The 21,192-nt window shown below is 41.3% G+C and overlaps 1 protein-coding gene across 6 annotated transcripts in view; it reads left to right on the top strand.

The window, feature by feature from the left end:
- LOC100728385 (tRNA (guanine(10)-N2)-methyltransferase homolog) overlaps nt 1-21,192 on the top strand; it is a 64,435-nt gene that overhangs the window by 23,737 nt on the left and 19,506 nt on the right. For 3 of the 6 annotated variants that reach the window (XM_063235049.1, XM_063235051.1, XM_013143468.3), the window contains 10 exons: nt 1,828-1,893; nt 2,807-2,880; nt 4,912-4,993; nt 5,083-5,175; nt 5,357-5,491; nt 6,579-6,735; nt 14,511-14,591; nt 15,473-15,637; nt 16,932-17,004; nt 17,128-17,259. In XM_063235049.1, the coding sequence (XP_063091119.1) occupies nt 1,828-1,893; nt 2,807-2,880; nt 4,912-4,993; nt 5,083-5,175; nt 5,357-5,491; nt 6,579-6,735; nt 14,511-14,591; nt 15,473-15,637; nt 16,932-17,004; nt 17,128-17,259 (1,058 nt within the window). Of the gene's footprint in view, nt 1-197; nt 367-1,827; nt 1,894-2,806; nt 2,881-4,911; nt 4,994-5,082; nt 5,176-5,356; nt 5,492-6,578; nt 6,736-14,510; nt 14,592-15,472; nt 15,638-16,931; nt 17,005-17,127; nt 17,260-21,192 lie in introns of those variants that run through there. The other 3 variants (XM_013143469.3, XM_063235050.1, XM_063235052.1) reach the window with 3 other exon arrangements.

The raw sequence follows: 21,192 nt of genomic DNA on the forward strand, positions 1-21,192 counted from the left end.
GAGGATGAAGCTCTCGCCAGGGGTGGCCTTGCCCCTGTGTCGCCGCTGTGCTTTGCCAGACCCCCGCTCTGGGGGTGAACTGGGGTGATGTGGTGACCTTGACGTCCACACCCCTGAGGGATGGGTTGAGCCTCTTCTGTAGAAGCCTTGCCCCCTTGCCTGGGGAATCCCTGCCCCTTCCTCTTTATTCTCTCCAGGAGCCTCCCAGAAAACAAGGTCTTCGTCTGGCTGAACTGCCTGGAAGAGCCCTCTTGCATTCTGATCAGTTTGGCCAAGTGGACGTGAATTGTGCGTTCAGAGAGCTCAGATTCATTCCTGTTGTCAGTAGCTGCTGCTGCGTCTTCTGCCAACTCAAATGCAATGAAGGTGAATCCTCGGTGCCTCACTGTCATAATTTAGAGGGATCTGAACAGCTGATGTCTCTAAAAGAAAAGCAGCAGGAAGAACTTTGTGGCCACCTCTTCTGCCAGCCCTCCCACGTATGGCAGGCCCGGACTAGTGGCCATCTTGCTCGCGGACTTGCAATCTTGGGTCCCCCATCCATTCCTGAGACATCAATATTTTAGCCTGTTGGTGCTTTTTCACAGTGTATTCCAGAAGCAGCAGATTTTGATGTTTTAGCTTCAAATGGTGTTTTATCTTCGGGTGTGCTAAATACACAGCTGATTTCACAACATGCTTTCATATGGGGACAAAAAGAATCACGTATGACTTAAGTAACTTAACCTGTAGCTTCGTTGTTCTGTGTCTTGCTTGACTTCTTGAAACACTGAACTGCAAGGACTGTGTGTGGGAGCATTGTCATCATTTTAATTTCCCTAATAACAGCCTCAGTTTCCATGCTCTGCATGAAGGAGCTATGCTTACTGTTTTGAGTATAAGGGAACTGTGAATCACTGGAACTATAAGTTTCATGTACAAAATCACAGAGCTTAAAATGTATAAAATCACAGTGTATGGATCTGCAAATGAAAATCAAATTTTCCTCAGTTTGATTTGTCATTCTCAACAGTGTTTCCCGTTCAAGTTTGTGTTATGAATGTCACAAAATGACATTTGGGCTACCTTCACTGATTTGCTGGTAGTCTGTGCTAGTTGGGGTCTATCTGTGTTAGCAGGGTCTGTTCACCCCCTTCTAATATAACGCATAATTTGGTGCATAGACTAAGGGGAAATAGAAATGGCACTAGTGGCTCAAATCTCTAATACCTTTTGATCTTGGGGTAGGAACTTGGTGGAGGGGGTTATTCTGCTTGCTTTATGTGCAAGGAGATGATTTGTTAGTGGTACAAATTGTAAAATTTGTATAACCATTTAGCATTTATCAATATAAAAAGATAACTTCCAAGAATGTGCACATGTGATTTCAACTTTGCATGCATGATATATTTAAATAATGTATTGTGTTCTTAGTGGTATAATTATTGTTTTTTTGGTAGAGTTATCAAGAAAAGTTAACTTAATGCTCTTGAGCTCAATGAAGCTAATTAACTTCAATTAGAAATAATTTCAAATCATCTTTTGAGTTATTTTTATTATCAGTTTTTAGGCTAAATAATCTGTAGTGCCTAGAATTGGTTATTTCCTTTTTAAAATCAAGACATCAGTTTTTTGATCCTGTCTTCTGGCAGCTCTCATATTGTCTAAAATTTGTCTAGACTAAATTGTGATGGTGACTATAGAAGTTGTCTGATTTTGAAATTTAAAAGCTTGAAGTGGTTCTCAAGCCACTCTGTTTTATCTATTAATCATATTAGGCCTGTTTCTCTTAGTAAAACTTGAGTTCTCTGTTTAAAATGTATTCTCTTTATAATATTTTCAAAACAGGAAATAAAGTCTTTGCTTTCACTTTTTGGAGGTCAGTTCTCTAGCAATCAGGAAAGTTATGGAAAGGTAAGATGAATTTTTACTTGCCCATCTGTAGAATACCTATACATAAATAAAACATTAGATTTGAAGAGAACTAACATGCCTAAATTTCTATTTGTGTGATTACTTGTTTCTATTTCTAGAGGCAATTAAAGGAAAAGATACTTTAAAAAAAACTGGCTTTGGAAAGTAAATTTACTTTCGTTTTATTCATTTATTTATTTTTTTGCAGCAGTGGTAATTGAATCCAGGGCATTACACGTGGAAGGCAAGTGCTGGTTACAACCCCAGCTCAGTTTTAGTTTTTAACTCACCAGTCACACCGTAATTTGTGTGTGTTCTTTCATTGCAAAAAGAACACTCTTCCTTTGTTGAGGTGTATTTTGCATTGAACTTGGTAGAATTTTAGGATCAATTGGAAATTTATGCTACAAAGCCCCTCACTTACCCCTTGGTTGGCCATAGCTACCTAGAAAATGAGAGACCATCTGATAACTGAAGAAATACATTACTTAGAAGTTAAACAAAATTACCTGTATTACAAGGAATAGCTGGATCGTAAGGTTGTATTATAAGGAACTTGACAAAGATAAAAATTCTAAGATTCATATTCTGTGGTGTAATACACGTTAATTCTTTCAGACAAGCTACATAAAGGCAAATACCAAATTAATTTTAAATAGATTCAAATTTAATTTACAGATGTGTTCATTTATGAGGTCATGTATGAAAGCGTTTTTACATTGCACTATTACCATAAAAAGTAACCTATAAAAAGTTCAAGTTTTTCAGTGAGAGTGACTTTTATCTTGGTTAAGGTCAGCTCAGATATTCTACCATGAAGGGAGGAGTTAGCAATTTGTCGTGCTGGTCTTGAGTCTATGAGTACCTGGCCTGTAGCCACTTGGAGGTAAATGAGTTTTGCTGTTTCTTTCAGTCTCCATTTTGGATTCTTAACATTCCCTCCGAAGATATTGCAAGAAACTTAATGAAAAGGACAGTGTGTGCCAAGTAAGAGAAACTTGGTCTCTCTTTTCGAATATGTATCAGTGAACGGTAGAGGAATGTGGCTGCCTTTACTGTTGGATGGTGGAGGTCTACAGGGGAAGGGTGGCTTGCTGGAAACAGGGGGAGACTCAGCGTGGAAATAAGATAAACTCGTTTAGAGCAGTTTTTCAAAAATTCCTTATTAAGCAGGAGTATGGCATGGGATGTCCAGGCTGTGTTTGTATGTAGGAAAGAACTCGTGTTTAATTATTACTAAAAACCCCGAAATGCTTTTCTTGCACGAAGTTTTTAGTTGGGTAAACACTGGTAGAGTAGATGACAAAATGTGGGGCTCGCTGTGACGTGTTTGCTGTTCTATTTAGGAATGGAGTTGTCACAGTCTATAGTGCTGTAAATTATTGAAGCTGTTCATTGTCTGTCTTGAGTTTTCCTAGGTTAGTCACTGACCTCTTTCCTTTTTTTTTTCATTTTTCTTTAAAAAATTTTGTTTTGATACATACTTTTTTCTTTATCTCAGTTTTTTCCCCTGAACATTTTGATAGATTGTTGAAAACTTTTTCATGGAATTACATTCTCTTTAGAACTACATATATTTTTGTTTGCAGTGCAAATGAGAATTTATGTATGTGGTTGTGTAAGAAGGCAAATAAGAATATATCTAGGTTTATTAACGTAGTTAGCAGTGCTTTAGGGTGTGATATGTACTTGCTGTCTTTTTGAATTGGCTGCACCCTCATATTTAGTTAAATTCATGCTGCTGAGGTGTAGCCCTAAATGTACCTGGAACCTAAATCTAATCTTTTGAGCTGAAAATTATTAATGACTGTTGTTTATTAAGCAAAAATGACTAGAAAATCAGAACTATAAAACATTCTTTATCAAACTATAAAACATACTATTGTAGCTTATATTAAAATCTACGTCTATGAGGTATTTGAAAGACAGTTTGTTATGTTTAAAACAGCTATTGGAAGGCCGAGGTTTTTTTTGTTTTTTGTTTTTTGTTTTTTGTTTTTTTTTGTCTTTTTCCTTTTTATCGGTACCGGGGATCGAACTCACGACTGCCTGCTTGCAAGGCAGGCGCTTATGCCGCTGAGCTAAATACCCAGCCCATGGCCGAGGTTTTTTCTTTATCTTAATTTTTTTCCCCCTGAATGGTGGCACAAGTGCCTACCTGGCAAGCATGAGGTCATGAGTTCAATCCCCAGTACCCCCCATCAAGAAAACAAAAACAAAAACAAAACTACTGGAGTACAAAGTGTATATATATGTATATTTTAAAACTCATATCATCTGATGCATTTATGTAATGAATGATAAATATATAATAAATTTAAGTTGCTTTTTAGTCTTTGTATAATTTGCTTTGCTGAGGTATTCCTCACTGTAGAGGTCTTTACTGTATAAATCAATAGAAAGAAAAGGAAGAATTCAGTTTATAAAGGATAATATCTGCAACCTCATTGTAACAGAAGAAAAATAAACCCATAACCTGCAGTACGCGTGCCACAGCAGGCTGTTTGTCTCATTGAAAGATCTAAGACTGAAAACTAATTTAAATTCAGATTTTTTTTTTGCTGTAGAATAAGGATTAATATTTAGTTTATTTTTAGCGTGGGCTATATTGAGCAAACCACAAAAGGAGTGAAAAATGTAGCAAATCCCTTGGTCCACACAGTAATGTTTTAATTTGGTCCATTTGTCTTCCCGAGAAGCTGTAAGGAGCCACCTTTTCTCTTGTTAACTCCCATGTGTGTGACTGCGCTGGGTCAGTTGTCCTAGGACAGCTGTCAGTGCCGGGGAGGGCAGAGCAGGGGCTTAGCCTGCTCAAGGACCGGGCGGGTTTCCCTCCATGCGTGTTGGGACACGAGTTATAGATGTTTCTAGGATACAACTTCTCATTTATAGCTTAGGAAAATGTAAGCCGCGATTGTTTTAGTGGAGCAAGCACAAGAGTTTAAGGAAGTAATTGTTATTTTTTTCCCTGAGAACCTAGTTCTCTGCTGAGGCTCTTACGGGTCGTTTGTTTCCTAGGTCCATATTTGAGCTGTGGGGTCACGGAGAGTCAGCCGAGGAGCTGCACAGTTCTCTTAAAAGTTACCCCCTGGAGAAGATGGTGCGTGGTGAGCTGCGGGTTCCGGGGGGCCTGTGTGCACAGTCTCTGCCATCGCTGAGTGTAACAAACTGAATCTCCTTTTATTTTAGGTTCCATTTCTGCACCCAGACTCTACCTATAAAATAAAAATCCACACGTTTAACAAAACACTGACCCAGGAAGAAAAAGTCAAGCGAATCGATGTAAGTGAACGCGGGCAGCCCGAGTGCCCCGGGGACCCTGCGGTCCTGGTCGCCCGAGACGCTGGTCTTTGCTTTTCGTGGTTTGTGTCACTTAGCGCTGACACCAGGGGTACCTGGTAGGTATCCCGGTTACACCAAGGCTGCTGTTCTAGAGGACGTTAGCATCACTTTTATTTTCTAGGCACTTGAATTTCTGCCGTTTGGAGGAAAAGTGACCCTAAAGGACCCACAGCACATATTCTGTATTCTGGAGGACTATGGTTTGAACCCAAATTGCATCCCCGAGAAGCCACATAATATTTATTTTGGTAGATGGGTGAGGAAGTGTTCTGCTTCACTTTTTTAAAAAACTAAGTGTGTTCCACCAGGCATGCCTATAATTCCACCACTTGGAAGGTTGAGGCAGGAAGGTTGCTGCAGATTTGAGGCTGGCCTGGGCTACACAGTGAGTTCAAGGCCAGCCTGCACCACATAGTGAGACCCTGTCCCCAAACAAACAAAACAAAACAACAACAAAACTCAGAAAAATCTAACCAGACAGACAAAGAAAGACCCAGTGCAGCCCCGGATATAGCTCTCAGTGCCAGAGCACTTGTGTGGCGTGTGGCAGGGGTTTGACCTAGGTTTTGATCTCTAGCAAGAGCGCAATGCTTGTCTTTGTGTTTGACTCTTTTACGTGTAGAACTGTGAAGCAAGTGAAGGATCAGTGCTGCTCTGTAGTAAAACTGGTGAAGCGTATGTAATTGTGGCTTGTTTTGCATTTTTATGGAGAAAGAAATGTCCCTGTTGAAATTAAAACAAGATGCCAGATTTGAATGGGATCTTTGAACTGAGCTATATCCCTAGTGTTTTTTAAGATTTTGAGACAGAGCCTTGCTAAGCTGCCCAGGCTGGTCTTGAACTTTTGCTCCTCCTGCCTCAGCCTCCCAGAGTGCTGGGATTACAGGTGTGCACTGCCATGCTGTGGACTGCTTTCATTTTAATAAAACAGAGGGTGGGGTGGCCTGCTGCGCAGTGAGGGAGCCTGTGAGTGGAGGTGTCGGATTTCAGGCCTCAGCGGTGTGAAGCAGTGGAATTGCCATCCCGCTGCTGTCTTGTTCACATCCTGGGGTTGTCAGAGGTTGAGTGGGCGCTGAGAATCATAATTATTCTGATTTAGATTATTGGTATTTAAATAAAACACACGGGGATGGCTTATCTTTGTCTTTGGGATAATAATTAACATTTGGTTTAAAAAGGAGAAAACATAGATGAGAAGACATTAAAAGCACTGTAAGTGTGAATAACTGCGGCCACCCCGTTGCTTTAAAGCAGTGACTTCGGGAGTAATAGCAAGTGGGAAGATGTTCCCTGCAGCCTGGTGGGTTACACTGCTGTGAATCTGAGAACTATCTCCGCTGTAGATTGCAGACGGGCAGAGAGAGCTGATCCAGTCCTACAGTGTCAAAAAGAGACACTTCATCGGGAACACAAGCATGGAAGCCGGCTTGTCATTCATAATGGCCAACCACGGGCGGGTGAAGGAGAACGATGTTGTCTTCGACCCCTTTGTGGGGACAGGTATCTTTACAGGGCTATTGCACCGCCGTGGAGATGTTGCTTGGTTGGATGTGACAGTGAAGATCATAGCTTTATTGTTGGTGTGGATTTAAATGGACAAATGATCCTTTAATTTTTGTTAAGATCTAAGAGACATGCTTGTGAAATAGTATTTCACGCTTGTGCCACTTTGTAGATGATTCTGATAGCATTTTGTGGGTTTTGTTCCTAATAAACCAGTCCTAGGGAGTATCTATCTATACATATTTTTCATAGTGGAAAACCCTAGTAGTAACATATGTTACAGAAATGATATAAAGCACTATGGTTTATTTAAGTCTGAAAACTCTTGGGAAAGGACTTCAATGACAGAATTTAGTATATGTGCTGTTGAAGAGAGCACTTAAATGACAGAATTTAAAAAGAAAGTCCTTTTTTCGGTACCAGGAATTGAATTCAGGGCCTTGGCGCTGTCCCCTTCCTCTCTGGGACTGTTCCCTGGCTCTGCTCCCCCATGGCCTTCTGCCTCGGAGCAGCTGACTGTGGACTGAACCTATGAGCGAATGAAACCTCTCCTCTGTGAAGTCATGGGAACTGGGTATCAGCGACAAGAATGCTCACTAATAGGAACCATCTGTCACTCCAGCATTATGGTTTAACTGACTTCTTGGAGCAGCTAATGGGCTACTTTGGAAAATGTGAAATTATGGCATAGAGGGCCAACTTTATACGTTGTAACAGCTCACAGTCTCACACTACCAACCCGAGGGCGCACGCCCCACCCAGGGTCAGGGAGCTTTTCTGCCAGCCAGGAGCTACATTGTGAACTGAGGAGTCTTGTAACCACCTGTGATAGGAAGGAATGGTGTCCTGTTAAGGGGTCTCAGGATTGTTGGTGTCTGATGGTACTGCATTAACTCACTGCTGTGCCAGAATCTACACGTGTCCCACCTTCAACATGTCTGTTTTTATTCCCTCCTTCATTATCTTAAGCACTTTCTCTACACTTGGAAATTTTATTAGAAATAACATTAACCTTACACAAAACTCACAAGCAGAAACACAGAACAGAGGACACTCATGTGTTCCAAGCTAGCTTCAGGTATTGCTGGCATTGGGATTCATTTGCTTTATTACTATTACTACATTTTTGGAGACAGGGTCTCACTATGTGGTCCAGGCTGACCTTGAACCTGCTATGTAGCTGAGGATGGCCTTGAATTTGTGACAGTCCTCCTGTCTCAAACTCCTGAGCGCTGGGATTATAGGTGTGTGCCAGCACACCCACCTTTTAAATTAATTTCATTGGCACATTTTTGACATACATAATGATCACCATCATCATCGGGAATTTATACCGGTACATATTGTATCTTTTCCCTGCGCCTCCCTTCACCCTTCTTCCCTCCTTATTTACAAAAGCTTTGTTTTCATTTTTTTGTTCCTTTTTTTTAATTCATTCCCCTCGCCCCCTTCTCTTACTCCTCTTCTCACTTGAACATTTCTTCCTCCTTCCCAATACGTTATCCATTTTGGTCCTTGCTTACCCTTTTTGATTTCTCACACCAGAGAAACAATATGATATTTAAAATGTGTGCAGTTTGTTTCACTTAAAAGTATGGTCTCAAACTGTATCCATTTAGTTAGGAATGTCTCAAGATTATGCTTCTTTATTGCAGAGTAGTACTCTACTGTATATAAAAACCATATCTTCATTATCTGTTCATCTGTTGATGGGCATTTGGGCTGTTTCCAAGATTCAGCTATTACAAACTGTGTCACTGTAAACATAGGTGTGTATATATCACTGTGGTGTGATGCTTTTAACTCTTTAGGGAAGCAACCAAGAAGGAGAATACCTGGGTCAAATGAAACCCCTAATTTTAGTTTTTTAAGGAATTTACATATTGCTGAGGATATAGCTCAGTGGCATAAGTGCCTACCTGGCAAGTATAAGTTTCTGAATTCGATTTCTGGTACAAAAAAAAGGAATTTCCATATTGGTTGCACCAGTCTACACTCTCATCAACAGCAGAAAAGGGCTCCTTTCTCCCCACAGCCTCGCCAGCACTTGTTATTGGTTGATTTCTGGATTACAGCCATTTTTTCTGAGTAGAATTCCACCATTTTTTAAATTTGTATTTCTCAAATGATAATACTGAGCATTTTTTTCATATATTTATCTGTTGTTTGTATTTCTCCATCTGAGAAGCATCTATTCATTCTATTCATTTCAGATCCCCATTTTTGGATTGGGTATTTATTTAGAAGTTTGAGGTGCTTTTTTGGGGGGGGGATATCTGTGTATTCTAGATGTCAATCCTTCATCTGAGGAATAGTTGGTAAAAAATTTTTCCCATCATGTGGGCTGTCTCTTTACTTTTGGTTTCTTTTGCCATGAAAAAGCTTTTTAGTATGATGAGATCCTAGTTGATTCTTTGTAATATTTCCTAGGTGTTGGGGTTTCATCCATAAAGTCTTTGCCTGCATATATGTCTTTAAGAGTTTTCCTTTTCTATCTTCCAGGAGATTTAGTGTTTCTGTTTTAATATTTAGATCTTTGATCCATTTTTTGTTTAGTGCCTGGTGAGAAATACAATCCTTGGCATGTGGAAAGTCACTTTTTTCCAGCACCATTTATTAAAGAGGCTATCTTTCTTTTAGTGAAGGTGTTTGGCCCCTATGTCAAAGATAAGGTGACCAAGGGTGTTTGGAATTGGTTTTGCATCTTCTTTGTTCCTTTGATCCTTGGATCTGTTTTTTGCCAATACCATGCTGTTTTTATCATAGTTTTTTTGTATTATAACTTCAAGTCAGGGATAGTCATATGCCCTGTCTTACCTTTGTCTGTGTTTGCTTTGTGGCAGCTCTTAACGGTGGGCAGTATGATTTGGTCAATTTACTGCTCATAGGACAGCTAATGTCAAGTGAAAGGAGGATTTTGCAAAGATGCAGCTAAAATGTATTTTCATAATTTGTAATTTACAAGCACGGCTTTTAGGACGTATGCCAGTTTCAGGACATTTTTGTTTTGAAACTGGCTGTAATCTGTAATTGTCTGCAGATCACTCTTTTCTCTGCCTGGGGCTCTCCCTCAGTGATGGAGGACTTTCCTTCTGAGGGACTGAAGACATAAGTAGCCCTGTGCCTTCTTCCTTGGCTACAACTTTTCACAAAGTATTTCACATCTTTATCTTTGGATTGTTTTTTCATTTTCTTTTAAAAAGAAACTTTTAAACTTCAAAAAAGTTTTTAAAATTTTTTAAACTTTAAGAGTTTTAAGTGTATGTAATTCTTTTTTTCCATTTTAAAGGTAAAAAGTGGAAGTGTATGTATTTTCCCAAATGCATTACCCACAGATTATTCATGACTTGTGACTTTCGCAGGCTTGTGGAGTAGGGTAGAAATCTTTCTGTACCTAAGACCTTTTTTTTTATCTCTAGACAGTTTGCTTCTGGTGTTGAGAATGACATGAACTGCAGAAACACTTTTTCTGTTTTAACGATATATTCTCATTTTAATTCTCTTCTTCATCTTCTTTTTAATTTTATACATTGCATATCTCTAGTTTCCAAATGGGGAGGATGCCTATCCTTGGGTCAGCTCCCACTCGTTAAGCAGTCCTGTTGTTTTGATGTGGGTAGCTACAGGAGTGGTCATTGTGAATACGTGGACTCTCATGTAGCAAGGCTTTGCCTAGATGTGATACAAGACCTATGAATGGTATGCAGGTGCTGCTGAATATACAAGTTTACCTACTTAAGTTGTTTACCAACACATTTTTCTTTTGTTTATCTAATCAGTAAGTGTGTTAGTAAACTTTCTATTGCTGTAACAAAAGTATCTGAAGCAGTTAACTTATAAAGAGAAACCCCCCACAGTTGTGAGTTTGGTTCACAGTTTAGAAGTTCTGGACGAACTCTGGTGGACCCACTGATGTCAAGGCCCTGGTGGGTGTCACATGGCGGTCACAGAAAGCACATGGCCAACCACATTGCTTACCTCATAGCTTAGACGCAGAAGAGGAAGAAGGATGGGCTAGGTTTCCACAGTTCACCCAAGAGCCCAGACCCGGTGACCTGAGGACTTTCTGTCAAACCTCCATGCTGGGACCAGTCCTTTAACACATGGATGGCTGGAAGACATTTAACACCCAAACTGTGAGCTATGCAAGAGGAGCTAATGCACATTTACTTCAACTGGTGTTGTAAAAGAAAGTGTATGTAGCATGAGGTCTAAAATATTTATTCTGCCAATTATTCTGTGACTTTGGGCATGACCTGTGTATGTTGCAGGTTAATCATTGTGAAGTGATGACAGTCATATATTGTAAGACATGAAATAGGTAATGTGGGTATATAATATTCTTAGGAAATAATGTTTGATTCATGATAGACACTCAGTAAACTGTAATGGGTATTATTATGTTTTAATGATTATTTTCTTAAGAGCTGAGATTCCTTTTTGGGGAAAGATGTTAGATATAGCTAATACTAAATGGTGATGATGAAGAATTTGACCACTAATTTATTTTCTAGTCACTTTTTTTTTTTTTTTGTCTTTTTGCTTTTTATCGGTACCGGGGATCGAACTCATGACTGCTTGCTTACAAGGCAGGTGCTTATGCCACTGAGCTAAATCCCCAGCCCCTCTAGTCACTTTTTTTGACTGATTTCTAAAATGTTTGTAATTTGGGACTATTGCAGCAAGCAAGGATGTTGAGGCTTAAAATCATAAATGTCTGTTTGTGATTAATTGTTACACAGTATGCCGATCACTGTAGGCAGCACAGGGCTCCAGGTCTCTCTCCTCCGCTCTCTGTTGTGTGAGTCACAGGTGCAAGGGAGGGGAGGGCTCTTTTGAAGCTTTGTCCTTGTAAAACGATAGGCATAGAATCCAGACATTAGGGTTCTCTTCATCCTGGGAGGAACTGTGGAGAGGTCGAGGAAGTTTGCAGACTGAGCTAGTGAATGTGTAATTCTTTGTAATACTCTGTTTCCCACCATCCTCCTGAAGCTTTGTGGTCCCCTTTTGCCAATCTAATGGCTCAGTAGCAGTTCTGTCTTTCACTGTACCCTTTTGCTCAGGCTGCTAGTGTTTATTTAAAATAGAGCTTTCATTTAGATGCAATACTCTTAACAACTTTCTTTTTTCCCTGTTAGCAAAAAGTAACCATGGTCTTTCATTTTTTCACATTTGCAGTGCATTCTACTTCATTCTCTACAGGTAAAGAAAAATCGTTTCTGTATCATGGGAAAGATTCCACTCACTGTGTTCTGTTTCCTGTAACATACTGCCCTGGCTGTACTGAAGTAATGAGACACTGAAGTACCAGCTTGTTAGTTGAGATCGTATAGATGGGATTTTTCCTTGGATGGGGTGGACGCAGTGGCAAGCCCGGTCCCCCACCCCTTTGCTGTACCAGGTTCATTTTCTAATGGCCCCGTTTTCCACCAGAAAGCTTCCAAGAGAAGTCCAAACAAGGTTTCACAGAAGGCAAAAGAAAACGGACATGTAATTCAAAGAACAACTAAATAATTCCCCATGATGGCACAGTGACCGGCCAGGAAGCCGATTTCAAAGTGGAAGAGGCACTGGGTTGAGCAGCAGACGCGGTGTGACAGATGAGCCGCCTGTAAACTGGGTCCCCTCAGAGTCCGCTAACCACACACGGCTAAGGCTCTGGTGCAGGGTCTGGGGAGTGTCACTGTTCCCCTCGCCAGGGAGCGCTTCCAGGTGAATGTTCGTCTCTTTGGCGGCACCACGGGATGCCTGTGACTCGGCTGAAGGGCTAGGGGAGTACTGTGCTCGTTGTGTGCAGCACCCCTCCTGAGTGTGCCCTGTGCCAGGTGTGGACTGAGGCCTGCGAGGTTTTTTGTTTCCTTATCTCCCACATCAGCGCTTTTAGGACCTGTGTAGGAAGTTTTATTTTCTGCTATTCCTTTAGTCACCCATTTCTCTTCCTCAAGGGCTCTGATAGGAAGTAATCAGTTATAGGATTTTCATGAGCAAAGTTTTTTTTTTTTTCCTCGTACTGGGAATTGAACTCATGACCTCATGCTTTCCAGGCAAGCACTGAGCCACGGAGCTATATCTCCGGCATGAGCAAAGTACCTGTAAGGAATGTTACCAGGTTGTGCTTTAAATGGCTGTGGTAGGTCTATTCCTAACTAGGCATCTTCCCAAAAGAGTTAGCGGCAGCGTCTTAGAGCGCTCCATGCATACCCATGGGTGTAGCAGCACAGTTCATGACAGCTAAATTTTGGAAGAAGCCTACGTGTCCATCAGCGGATGAATGGATGTAGAAATGTGGTATTTATACGCTATGGCGAACTACTCTGACCTAAAGAGGGAAGAACTGGCGTCATTTACAGGAAACTGGATACACCGTGAATCCATGAAGTGAAATACAACAGATACAGAAGCTTAAACAGTGCATGGTTCCTCTGATATGAGACACCCAAAGTTTAGATAAATTGAAAAGCAAAATAAAAACGAGGTGACAGGAAACAAGGAGATAGATTTTTTACAAATGGGAAGGGGTCCGAGAAGTAGAGGGTGGGGTGGGGTGAGGCGGGGAGGGAGGGGGGAGTGAAAGGAAGGGGTGTCATGTGTGCCTGTGCGTGGAATGCGGTCAGTGCGCGCTGCCATCACTGCACAGTCGGTGGCTGCGTAAGAGCACATTGCTTTGTAGACCTTGAGCGCGCACTGCCGTTGTTAGTTTCAGACGTCACATTTCCGGCATATGAGGACAAAGCCTCAGTTTCTTCCCCTTCCCCACCTTCCTGCATACCTTCTAGGCTAAGACTAGCTCAGATTTTAGTTTTAATAGCAGAGATTGCTGTATTGCAGTTAGTTAGGGCTTGCTCAGGCACTAAAAGCAGTTTAATTCGGATGAATGAAAATGAGAAAATTTAAAGACTATAATTACTACTTGAACATTTTTCTAACAATTTATATGATTTTCTTTTAAATACTTTTATTGTTTTATAATAATTACTAGGGTTTTTCATCCATGAGGTCTTTACATCTGTCAGATTGCTTAGTTTAGGTAGACTGTATTGGGACATTGGTTCTTACTTTTGTCACAGCAGTAATTAAACAGAAAGGTAATTGCATTCTTTTGTACTTTGTGTGTTTGTTATTAAATTAAGGAATTCATATATATGTAGTTTAAACTAAGATCATTACTTGATTGGTTCCCAGAATAACAACATTTTACAGTAGCATATTTTTTTTTTTGTATGTCCATGTTTGAATTTGTCATTATTTGATTTCTTGATGATGGTCATGTTTTAACTTTTGTAAGAATTAATGTCGTGGGCTGGGAAAATAGCTCTGTGTCACAGCACTTGCCTGGCAAGCTCAAGGTTCTGTGTTTGATTCCTGGTACACAAAAAATTGCCCCACATATGAACTATGTGCTCTCTAGTTGTTTGAAACTCTGACTTTAGTGGGAATTTATGTTATCTGAATTTATGTGTTTTTAACTGGACAAACAGCCTTATGTGCTCATTTTTAATTGTAAGACTGGGTCTAGGTACTTTTGTGTATATTCTCAAGATGAAAATGTCTGAATATACATTATTTTGATTAAAAAAAAAGTGTCCCCTAAGTAATGTGGCCAGCTTGGTGAGTTCAGCCTGGGGTTAACTGTCTCTGCTCTGAGGCTCACTAAGCACTGCCAGGACGCTGGCTTTCCATAGTGTCCTGACCCTGGCTGGGCACGCTGAGCAGGGAAAGGGACAGGTGGGGTGGACTTCTAGCCAAGAGGTCACGGCTGTGGCATTTTGCAGGTAGCCTCCTGGTGGCCTCAGCTCACTTCGGCGCCTACGTGTGCGGCACGGACATCGACTACAACACGGTTCACGGCCTGGGTGAGTGGAGCCTGGCAGCAGAGCCTGCCATGGGGCCGGGGCTCCGTGCTTCCCCTCTCAGGCATTGTTTATAGGTGACCAGCTGCCTGCCCCTGTGCGTGTCCCAACGTGGCCTCCTTTTGACTTCTCTCTGTGATTTTACGGTAAAGTGGTCTAATCCACAAGAGTATGTGAGTGATTACTGGGAGCAGACTCTTAGGTGGCTGGCATCTAGGCTAGTAAAAGGGTCAGGATTCAGCCTGTGCACCCCGGCCCCACGTCCTGCCCATGGTCACTTGCCCTTCAGGGCACGCGCTGACTGCGCATCTCGGACACTCTCCCGGACTTCTCTCTCCTGGATTCTCTGATCTTAGTCACAGGCGGTGCCATGCACTTACCTCTTCTGAGCTGAAAGCTTCCGAGCTTTCCCACCTGTCCCGGCCTCTGGGCTCTGGGTCAGGGAGGCCCTCCTGGGCTTCGCGGGCCTCCTTCCTGCTCCTGGGCTCGGGTGCCTCGTGGGGCCTGCGCGGCGTGACCGGCTGCAGGGATGCTGTGTTCCAGGCAGCTGAGTCTCGCTATAAATGCTGTGTTGAGAGGGCACTGAGTGAGGCAGCTTTACTTAGTGGGGGACAGGATGAGGTCAGGCAGATTCACTTTACTGTTCAAAGCACATATTTTGAAATAGAATAATTACTTATGCGTTGAAATAAAATAACGGTTTAATTGTATACATTAAGATTTTAAATGAAAAAATTTATATGAATAAATGTGGGTTCAGGTGATAAATACTGTTAGTTAAACCACAGGAAATAAAGCTCCATTTGATTTAATCCTTCCTCCCGCCCTTCCTTCCTTCCTTCCTTCCTTCCTTCCTTATTTCCTTCCTTCTTCTTTTCCTTCAGGAAAGGCTACTAGGAAAAACCAGAAGTGGAGAGGACCAGATGAAAACATCAGGGCAAACCTTCGTCAGTATGGTTTGGAGAAGTATTACCTTGATGTCCTGGTTTCAGATGCGTCCAAACCCTCCTGGAGGAAGGGCATGTATTTTGATGCAATCATCACTGATCGTGAGTTTATTTGTTCACTTTTTACAAACCTTTGGGTGGGATTAGTTTCCTAAAACCCCTTTTACATTTAAAGTACAACAGTGCATTGACCTGCGTGCACACAATGCCAGCCAACCCCACTCCTTCACACGCTAAGAAGTGATGAAATTAAGACAGGTTATAATGTTAGTAACTCAGTCAGACGTGTTGTTTCTAAATAGATACGTTAACATGTCAGCTACTTCCATCTTTTTATTAGTGTGCCACCCGTTTTTCCCTTCAGCGGATTTTGTCGAGGCATGTGGGTGTCATATTGACTGCAGTACACCAGCTAGAGCTGAACTGTCCCTTGCAGCCAACAGATCAAATCTCAAAGGCAGGAGTGTCAGATGTTGGCACCCATATGCAGGCCTTTGTGGTGTTACAGCACTTGCATTCACTGCTGTGTTTTCAGGACTTGTAAGAAACTTGGGGTTCTGTGACCCACTGGGCTTGTTTATCAACTGGACTTCAGCAGTGTACACAAGCACTTATTTTTTGTGCCTCGTAAGGTCTCATAAGGCAGTGATCTAAGATCAGCCATCTCTGTTTGGCAATAGCTGTAAATAGTGGTCCAATTTTTTTTTTTAATTTAAAAAATTAAAAAAAAATATTTTAAAGGGAGTGAAACAGAGCAGTGAAAAAAAAAAACAAAAACAAACAGTGATAGGACAGTAGGAAATCTACAATTGTTACTTTTGGGACCTTCTTTCTCAGCCCTCTTTAGTTCTTTGTTATGTTAGATATTTTCAGATTGACAAAAGAAAATTATCCAGGCATTTCACTGGCAGACTGACAAAGCTGGGTGTATTTATTAACATTCTGTTTGCTCTTCTACTATGTACGTGTGTTTATTTAAAATGCATAATTTTATTTTTCCTTGAGAGTCTGCTGGGTAGTCTGATAACTTAGTATGTGTTTCCTAAGAATAGGGTATGGTTTTCAGTTTCAGCAATATTTTATTCTACAGTTTGTCATCCAGTCTTGTGAGTTGGCACACTAATATCCTTTATGGCATATTTTTTCCCCTCAGGATCTATGCCAGTTAGGTTTTATGTTTAGTAACGCTATTGTTTGAGCGTCCTGTAATTTGTGCTTTCTCAGGCATCGATATTTGTGAAGAACGCAGTCTCCTCTCACCTTTTCTCAGTTGGGCCAGCACCCGGCCAGTGTGTCCTCTCTGAGCATCACTTCTAGAGGCCCATGGTGCGTAGGAGACCATCACTGGTGCTCTGGTGGCTTCTAACTGTCTGTACCACTTGTGTTTTCTGACTAGCTCCATATGGTATCAGAGAATCTACAAGAAGAACAGGGTCACAGAAGGAAATACCCAAGGGGCTAGAGAAATGGTAAGTGATGTCCCCAAGAAGTGGGTTCCTCCCATGGTAGAGAGAAGTGTGGTGCTTCTGTTTAGTTAACTTTACAAATATTCAAGTTGGCCCTGCTTTTGAAATTTTGTTTTCTTTGTGTAGCCCTGAAAGCCACGTTCCCGTTTCCCTGAGTTACCACCTGAGTGATATGTTCTTTGACCTGTTAAACTTCGCAGCGGAGACCCTCGTATTGGGCGGAAGACTGGTCTACTGGTTGCCCGTGTATACACCAGAGTACGTAACGTTAGCTTTACCTTTGTTTTCCTAACAATGTTTGCACCCCTAGCCTAACTTTTCATTCAAGGTAGCTTTGCATTTAATGTGTGTAGACCTTTGTTTACCTGCATGAGTGTGAAAAGTGGCCTGTCCTCATTGATCGCAGTGTGCAGCCTTTTTATTTCAGAGCAGGGGTTGGCAGACCGCAGCCTGTGGGCTCCATAAGTTCACAGCCTTCACGTTTAAAGTCTGTGAGCTACGACTGGTCTTTACATTTCTGAAGAGCTGTTATTAAGTCATTAAAGAATATGTGATAGAAACCTATGTAACCATTAAATGTAATACATTTCTTTTAAAGCTAAGGCCAAAGTGCAAGCTGTACAGATATATAAGGCAGGCCCTGTTTATGTATGACATTATTGACCTGGATTTTATTACTCAGTAACAATTAAGTGATAAACAGAGCAGTGTATAGCAACAGGGAAGGAGAAAGTGTTCCAAAAAGATAGGGTCTTTAGATTTGCAAAACAGTATTGAGTTCCAGATTTAGTTGTTTTTCATCCTGCTATGGAAATCATTTTTTAAAGATTTTAATTCCGATATTTACTGCACGTAATTGTTCATTTTGGAAGAACAACTCTGAAATGGCTTGCCTGTCTTTTCACAGTGGGGGACGGTCCTTCAGCACTTGGAAGCAGTTCTTTTGTTGTTGGCTTTATAAAGTGGCACTAGGGGTTTCCGTGCTTTGGCCACACCTCTGTTTATCAGTTGTAAGGACACATTCACACCCCGGGTGCCTAACACTGGCTGTGTATGTTTTCTCACCAGTGATAGTCTCATTTAATCACTATGTTTGAGAAATGAATTAGGTCATGAGTTCGATTTCCAGTACCAAAAAAAAGTTTGGGCTGGGGATATAGCTCAGTGGTGCAGTCCTGCCTGGCAAGTGCAAGGTCCTGAGTTCAATTCCCAGTACAAAAAAAAAAATACATTTTGGAGAAATGAGGAAAAGTAATTCCAAGGAGTCAAGTGGCTCGTCCAAAGCTAGCTAATTGTTTTCCTTAGTTCCAGTGCTGTGTTCCTTTATTTCAGCAGCCTGCCACATCTCATGTATCTGGTATCTGAAGCGAAGGGTGTGTTCTTAATATAAAAGAAAAATTTCATAGAATGTGTTTGTTCATCTCTATGCAAAAAGTTTGCTACCTAGATGTATTGTCTACTAGAATATCCTCAGATTTCTCCTGTTTGGAAAACACAAATCTTTTCTGTTATTTGTGGGGGCTTTAGCTGCCACTTGCCTTTCCTCTTTCTTTTGCAAAATGCTGCTTGAAAAATGAACAGGGAATTCCTGCTGTTTCTCCTCAGCTCTTGCTCCTGCTGCTGCCCATAACTGAAACAATGAACTTGTTTTCTGTCTTATTTCAAGGTGCTGGCGTATAATTTTAAAATATTTGTTCTGCAATATTTTCGAACTTACAGAAAAATTGCGAATACCGCCCACAAACTTGTGTTGCACGGTCACTCAAATATTCACACGGATCTACCCCGGCTGCCTACTGCTGCACCCAGCCGTTCCTGTTCCTCTCTTTTCAAACCTTTTGAGCAGCTGGAGATACGATGTGCTACAGGCACTGCTGCATGTTTTAGAAATAGGAGCGTTCCTGCCTCCCAACTCTGTAAGTCTGGAAGTCACCTTTGCTGTCCCACTCACGGACTCAGATTTGACCAGTCTTGGTCCATGTAGGAAGAGGAGCTGCACTGGTCTCTTAGCTCTCCAGTCCCATGCTGGGCGTGGCCTTGGCTGGGCTCCCTGATGTTTCCTCTGTGAGCAGACAGAGGCTCTGCCTTGCCGATAGGAAGATGCCAGCGCGCTGTAGCACGGAGTGTTCTCGACCATGGATGGTAACCTGGGGCATACAGTCCTCTTGCCGTCCTTCAGGTTATCCCAAATCCTCAGTTCTTCCTCTGATTAGCATTTCATGAGAGGCTGTTGCAAGGTGACACTGATGTCTCGTTCTCCACTAAGCCACCACACACGGATGATGCCGAGTTTTACCATGTCCACCACGCTGGTTTTCAGAGGCTGGTTTTTCTGTTCCATCATTCATCCTCCCTTTTCCTTGCAATATTAGGGTTGATCCCAGAGCCTCATGCTTTGCCCCAAACCACATGCCCCATCCTGCTCCTCCCTTGCAGTTTCTCTCCCTTCTTTCTTGTTTGCTTACCATTTTCTAAGTTTATGGAGGTATAGTGTCACGGATCCCTGTATCATTCATTAAATCTTTTTTTTTTTTTTCTTGTCTTTTTCGTTTTTATCGGTACCAGGGATTGAACTCACGACCACACACTTGCAAGGAAGGCGCTTATGCTGCTGAGCTAAATCCCCAGCCCCTTCATTCATTAAATCTTAGTGTATTGCTGTTATTGCTCAAATTGTCCCAAATCTGACTAGTGGGAGTCTCTTGGTACTGGCTCCTCTATCTTTTTGAAGCTTCTCCATTGGATTTTCTATGCTCTCTTACTTTCTGGCATCTGATTGTCTGCAGTTTTATGGTTTATTATCTATAGTAGTCTATTTTGTACTTTATTACTTATAGTCACATGTAGTTAAGCATTTCTTTTATTCTTTAATAAAAAGTAAAGTTGGAACTACTTTAATTGTATTGATAAAAACCTTAAAAAGTATCCACTGGATAGTTCTTCAGTGATTTTTCTGTTTTAATAATTTTGTACAAGGGAAAATTCCCAGATGTATGTAAGGAAGGGGATGTTTTCAGAGTAGGCAAAGGAAGGCTGGGAATGTGGTACATGCCCATACTCTTAGCTACTTGGGAGGTTGAGGCAGGAGGATCAATAGATCAAGGCCAGCTTGGGCAAGACAGCGAGACTTTGTCTCAAAATTAAGCAAAACAAAACAAACCCGTAAGAAAGCTGTAGCCCGGTGGTACAGTGCTCTTCTGTTCCATCTCCATTACCGCTAGAAAACAACAAAAACAGATGAGGTGCTGTGTTTTTGCCTTAGGTCTTTGTCTGGTGCTGGCTTCCTTCTTAGTACTGTGTGTGGCTGGCGTACGAGGAAGAGGCCTGTAGCCTGGTTCCCTGACCTCACTGGGCTGCAGTTAGGGATCATCTGATGTTCATTCCTAGACTTCAGTTGTCTCTTCTCTCTTTGTACCCTAAATAATGTTTTTTTTTTTTTTTTCCCCTTCCCGGTACGGAGAATTGAACTCAGGACCTTGCACGTGCCAGGCAGGTGTTTATGCCACTGAGCTAAATCCCCAGCCCTGTACCCTGAATAATCTTATCAAAATGAATTATTTCAATTAATTGGTGACTTATTAATGAACTCAGTTTACCTTGAATTTTTTCATTTTCCATTTGTGTTACTCCAAATCTTTCTTCTTTTTTAAAATAACATCCTTTCTAAATGAATTTAAGACTGAAGTCATCTGGAGAAGGTTCAGGAAATTTCTTGCTTCTGAATGAGACAGGTTAGAATTAGTTCACTTGTGTTGCCCTGAAAGCACAGCTTTTTATTGGATCAGGAATAAAAAAAGTTTTATTTGAATTGGGCCTTATCACAGCTTAATTTTAAGACTTCTGTGTTTTGGCATAGTGAGTATAGACCATTAGTCCCACCCCTGAGTGAATTTATTCAGCCAAATCCTGCTAGTTGATTCAAGTTTAAAAATCAGAAGTGCACAGTTAAGTTCAGGTGTTATGGCATTTTGAAAACTAGTTAGGCATGAAAGAAAATACTGCCTGAAAACTCAGTTGTATTGGAAAAAATGTCAAGTGCTTAAAAAGGACTTTTTAGGGTTTTTTTTTTTTTTTTTTTGTACTGGGAATTGTACTCACGACCTTGCACTTAGCAGGCAGGAACTGTGCTGCTGAGCTGTATCCCCAATCCCTTAAAAAGGGTTTTCTCACTATTTAAACTGCAACGAGGTA

The sequence above is a fragment of the Cavia porcellus genome, unplaced genomic scaffold (genome assembly GCF_034190915.1).
Source record: "Cavia porcellus strain 051 isolate PalLab524CR breed Dunkin Hartley unplaced genomic scaffold, mCavPor4.1 scaffold_24, whole genome shotgun sequence".
NCBI classification, from domain to species: domain Eukaryota; kingdom Metazoa; phylum Chordata; class Mammalia; order Rodentia; family Caviidae; genus Cavia; species Cavia porcellus.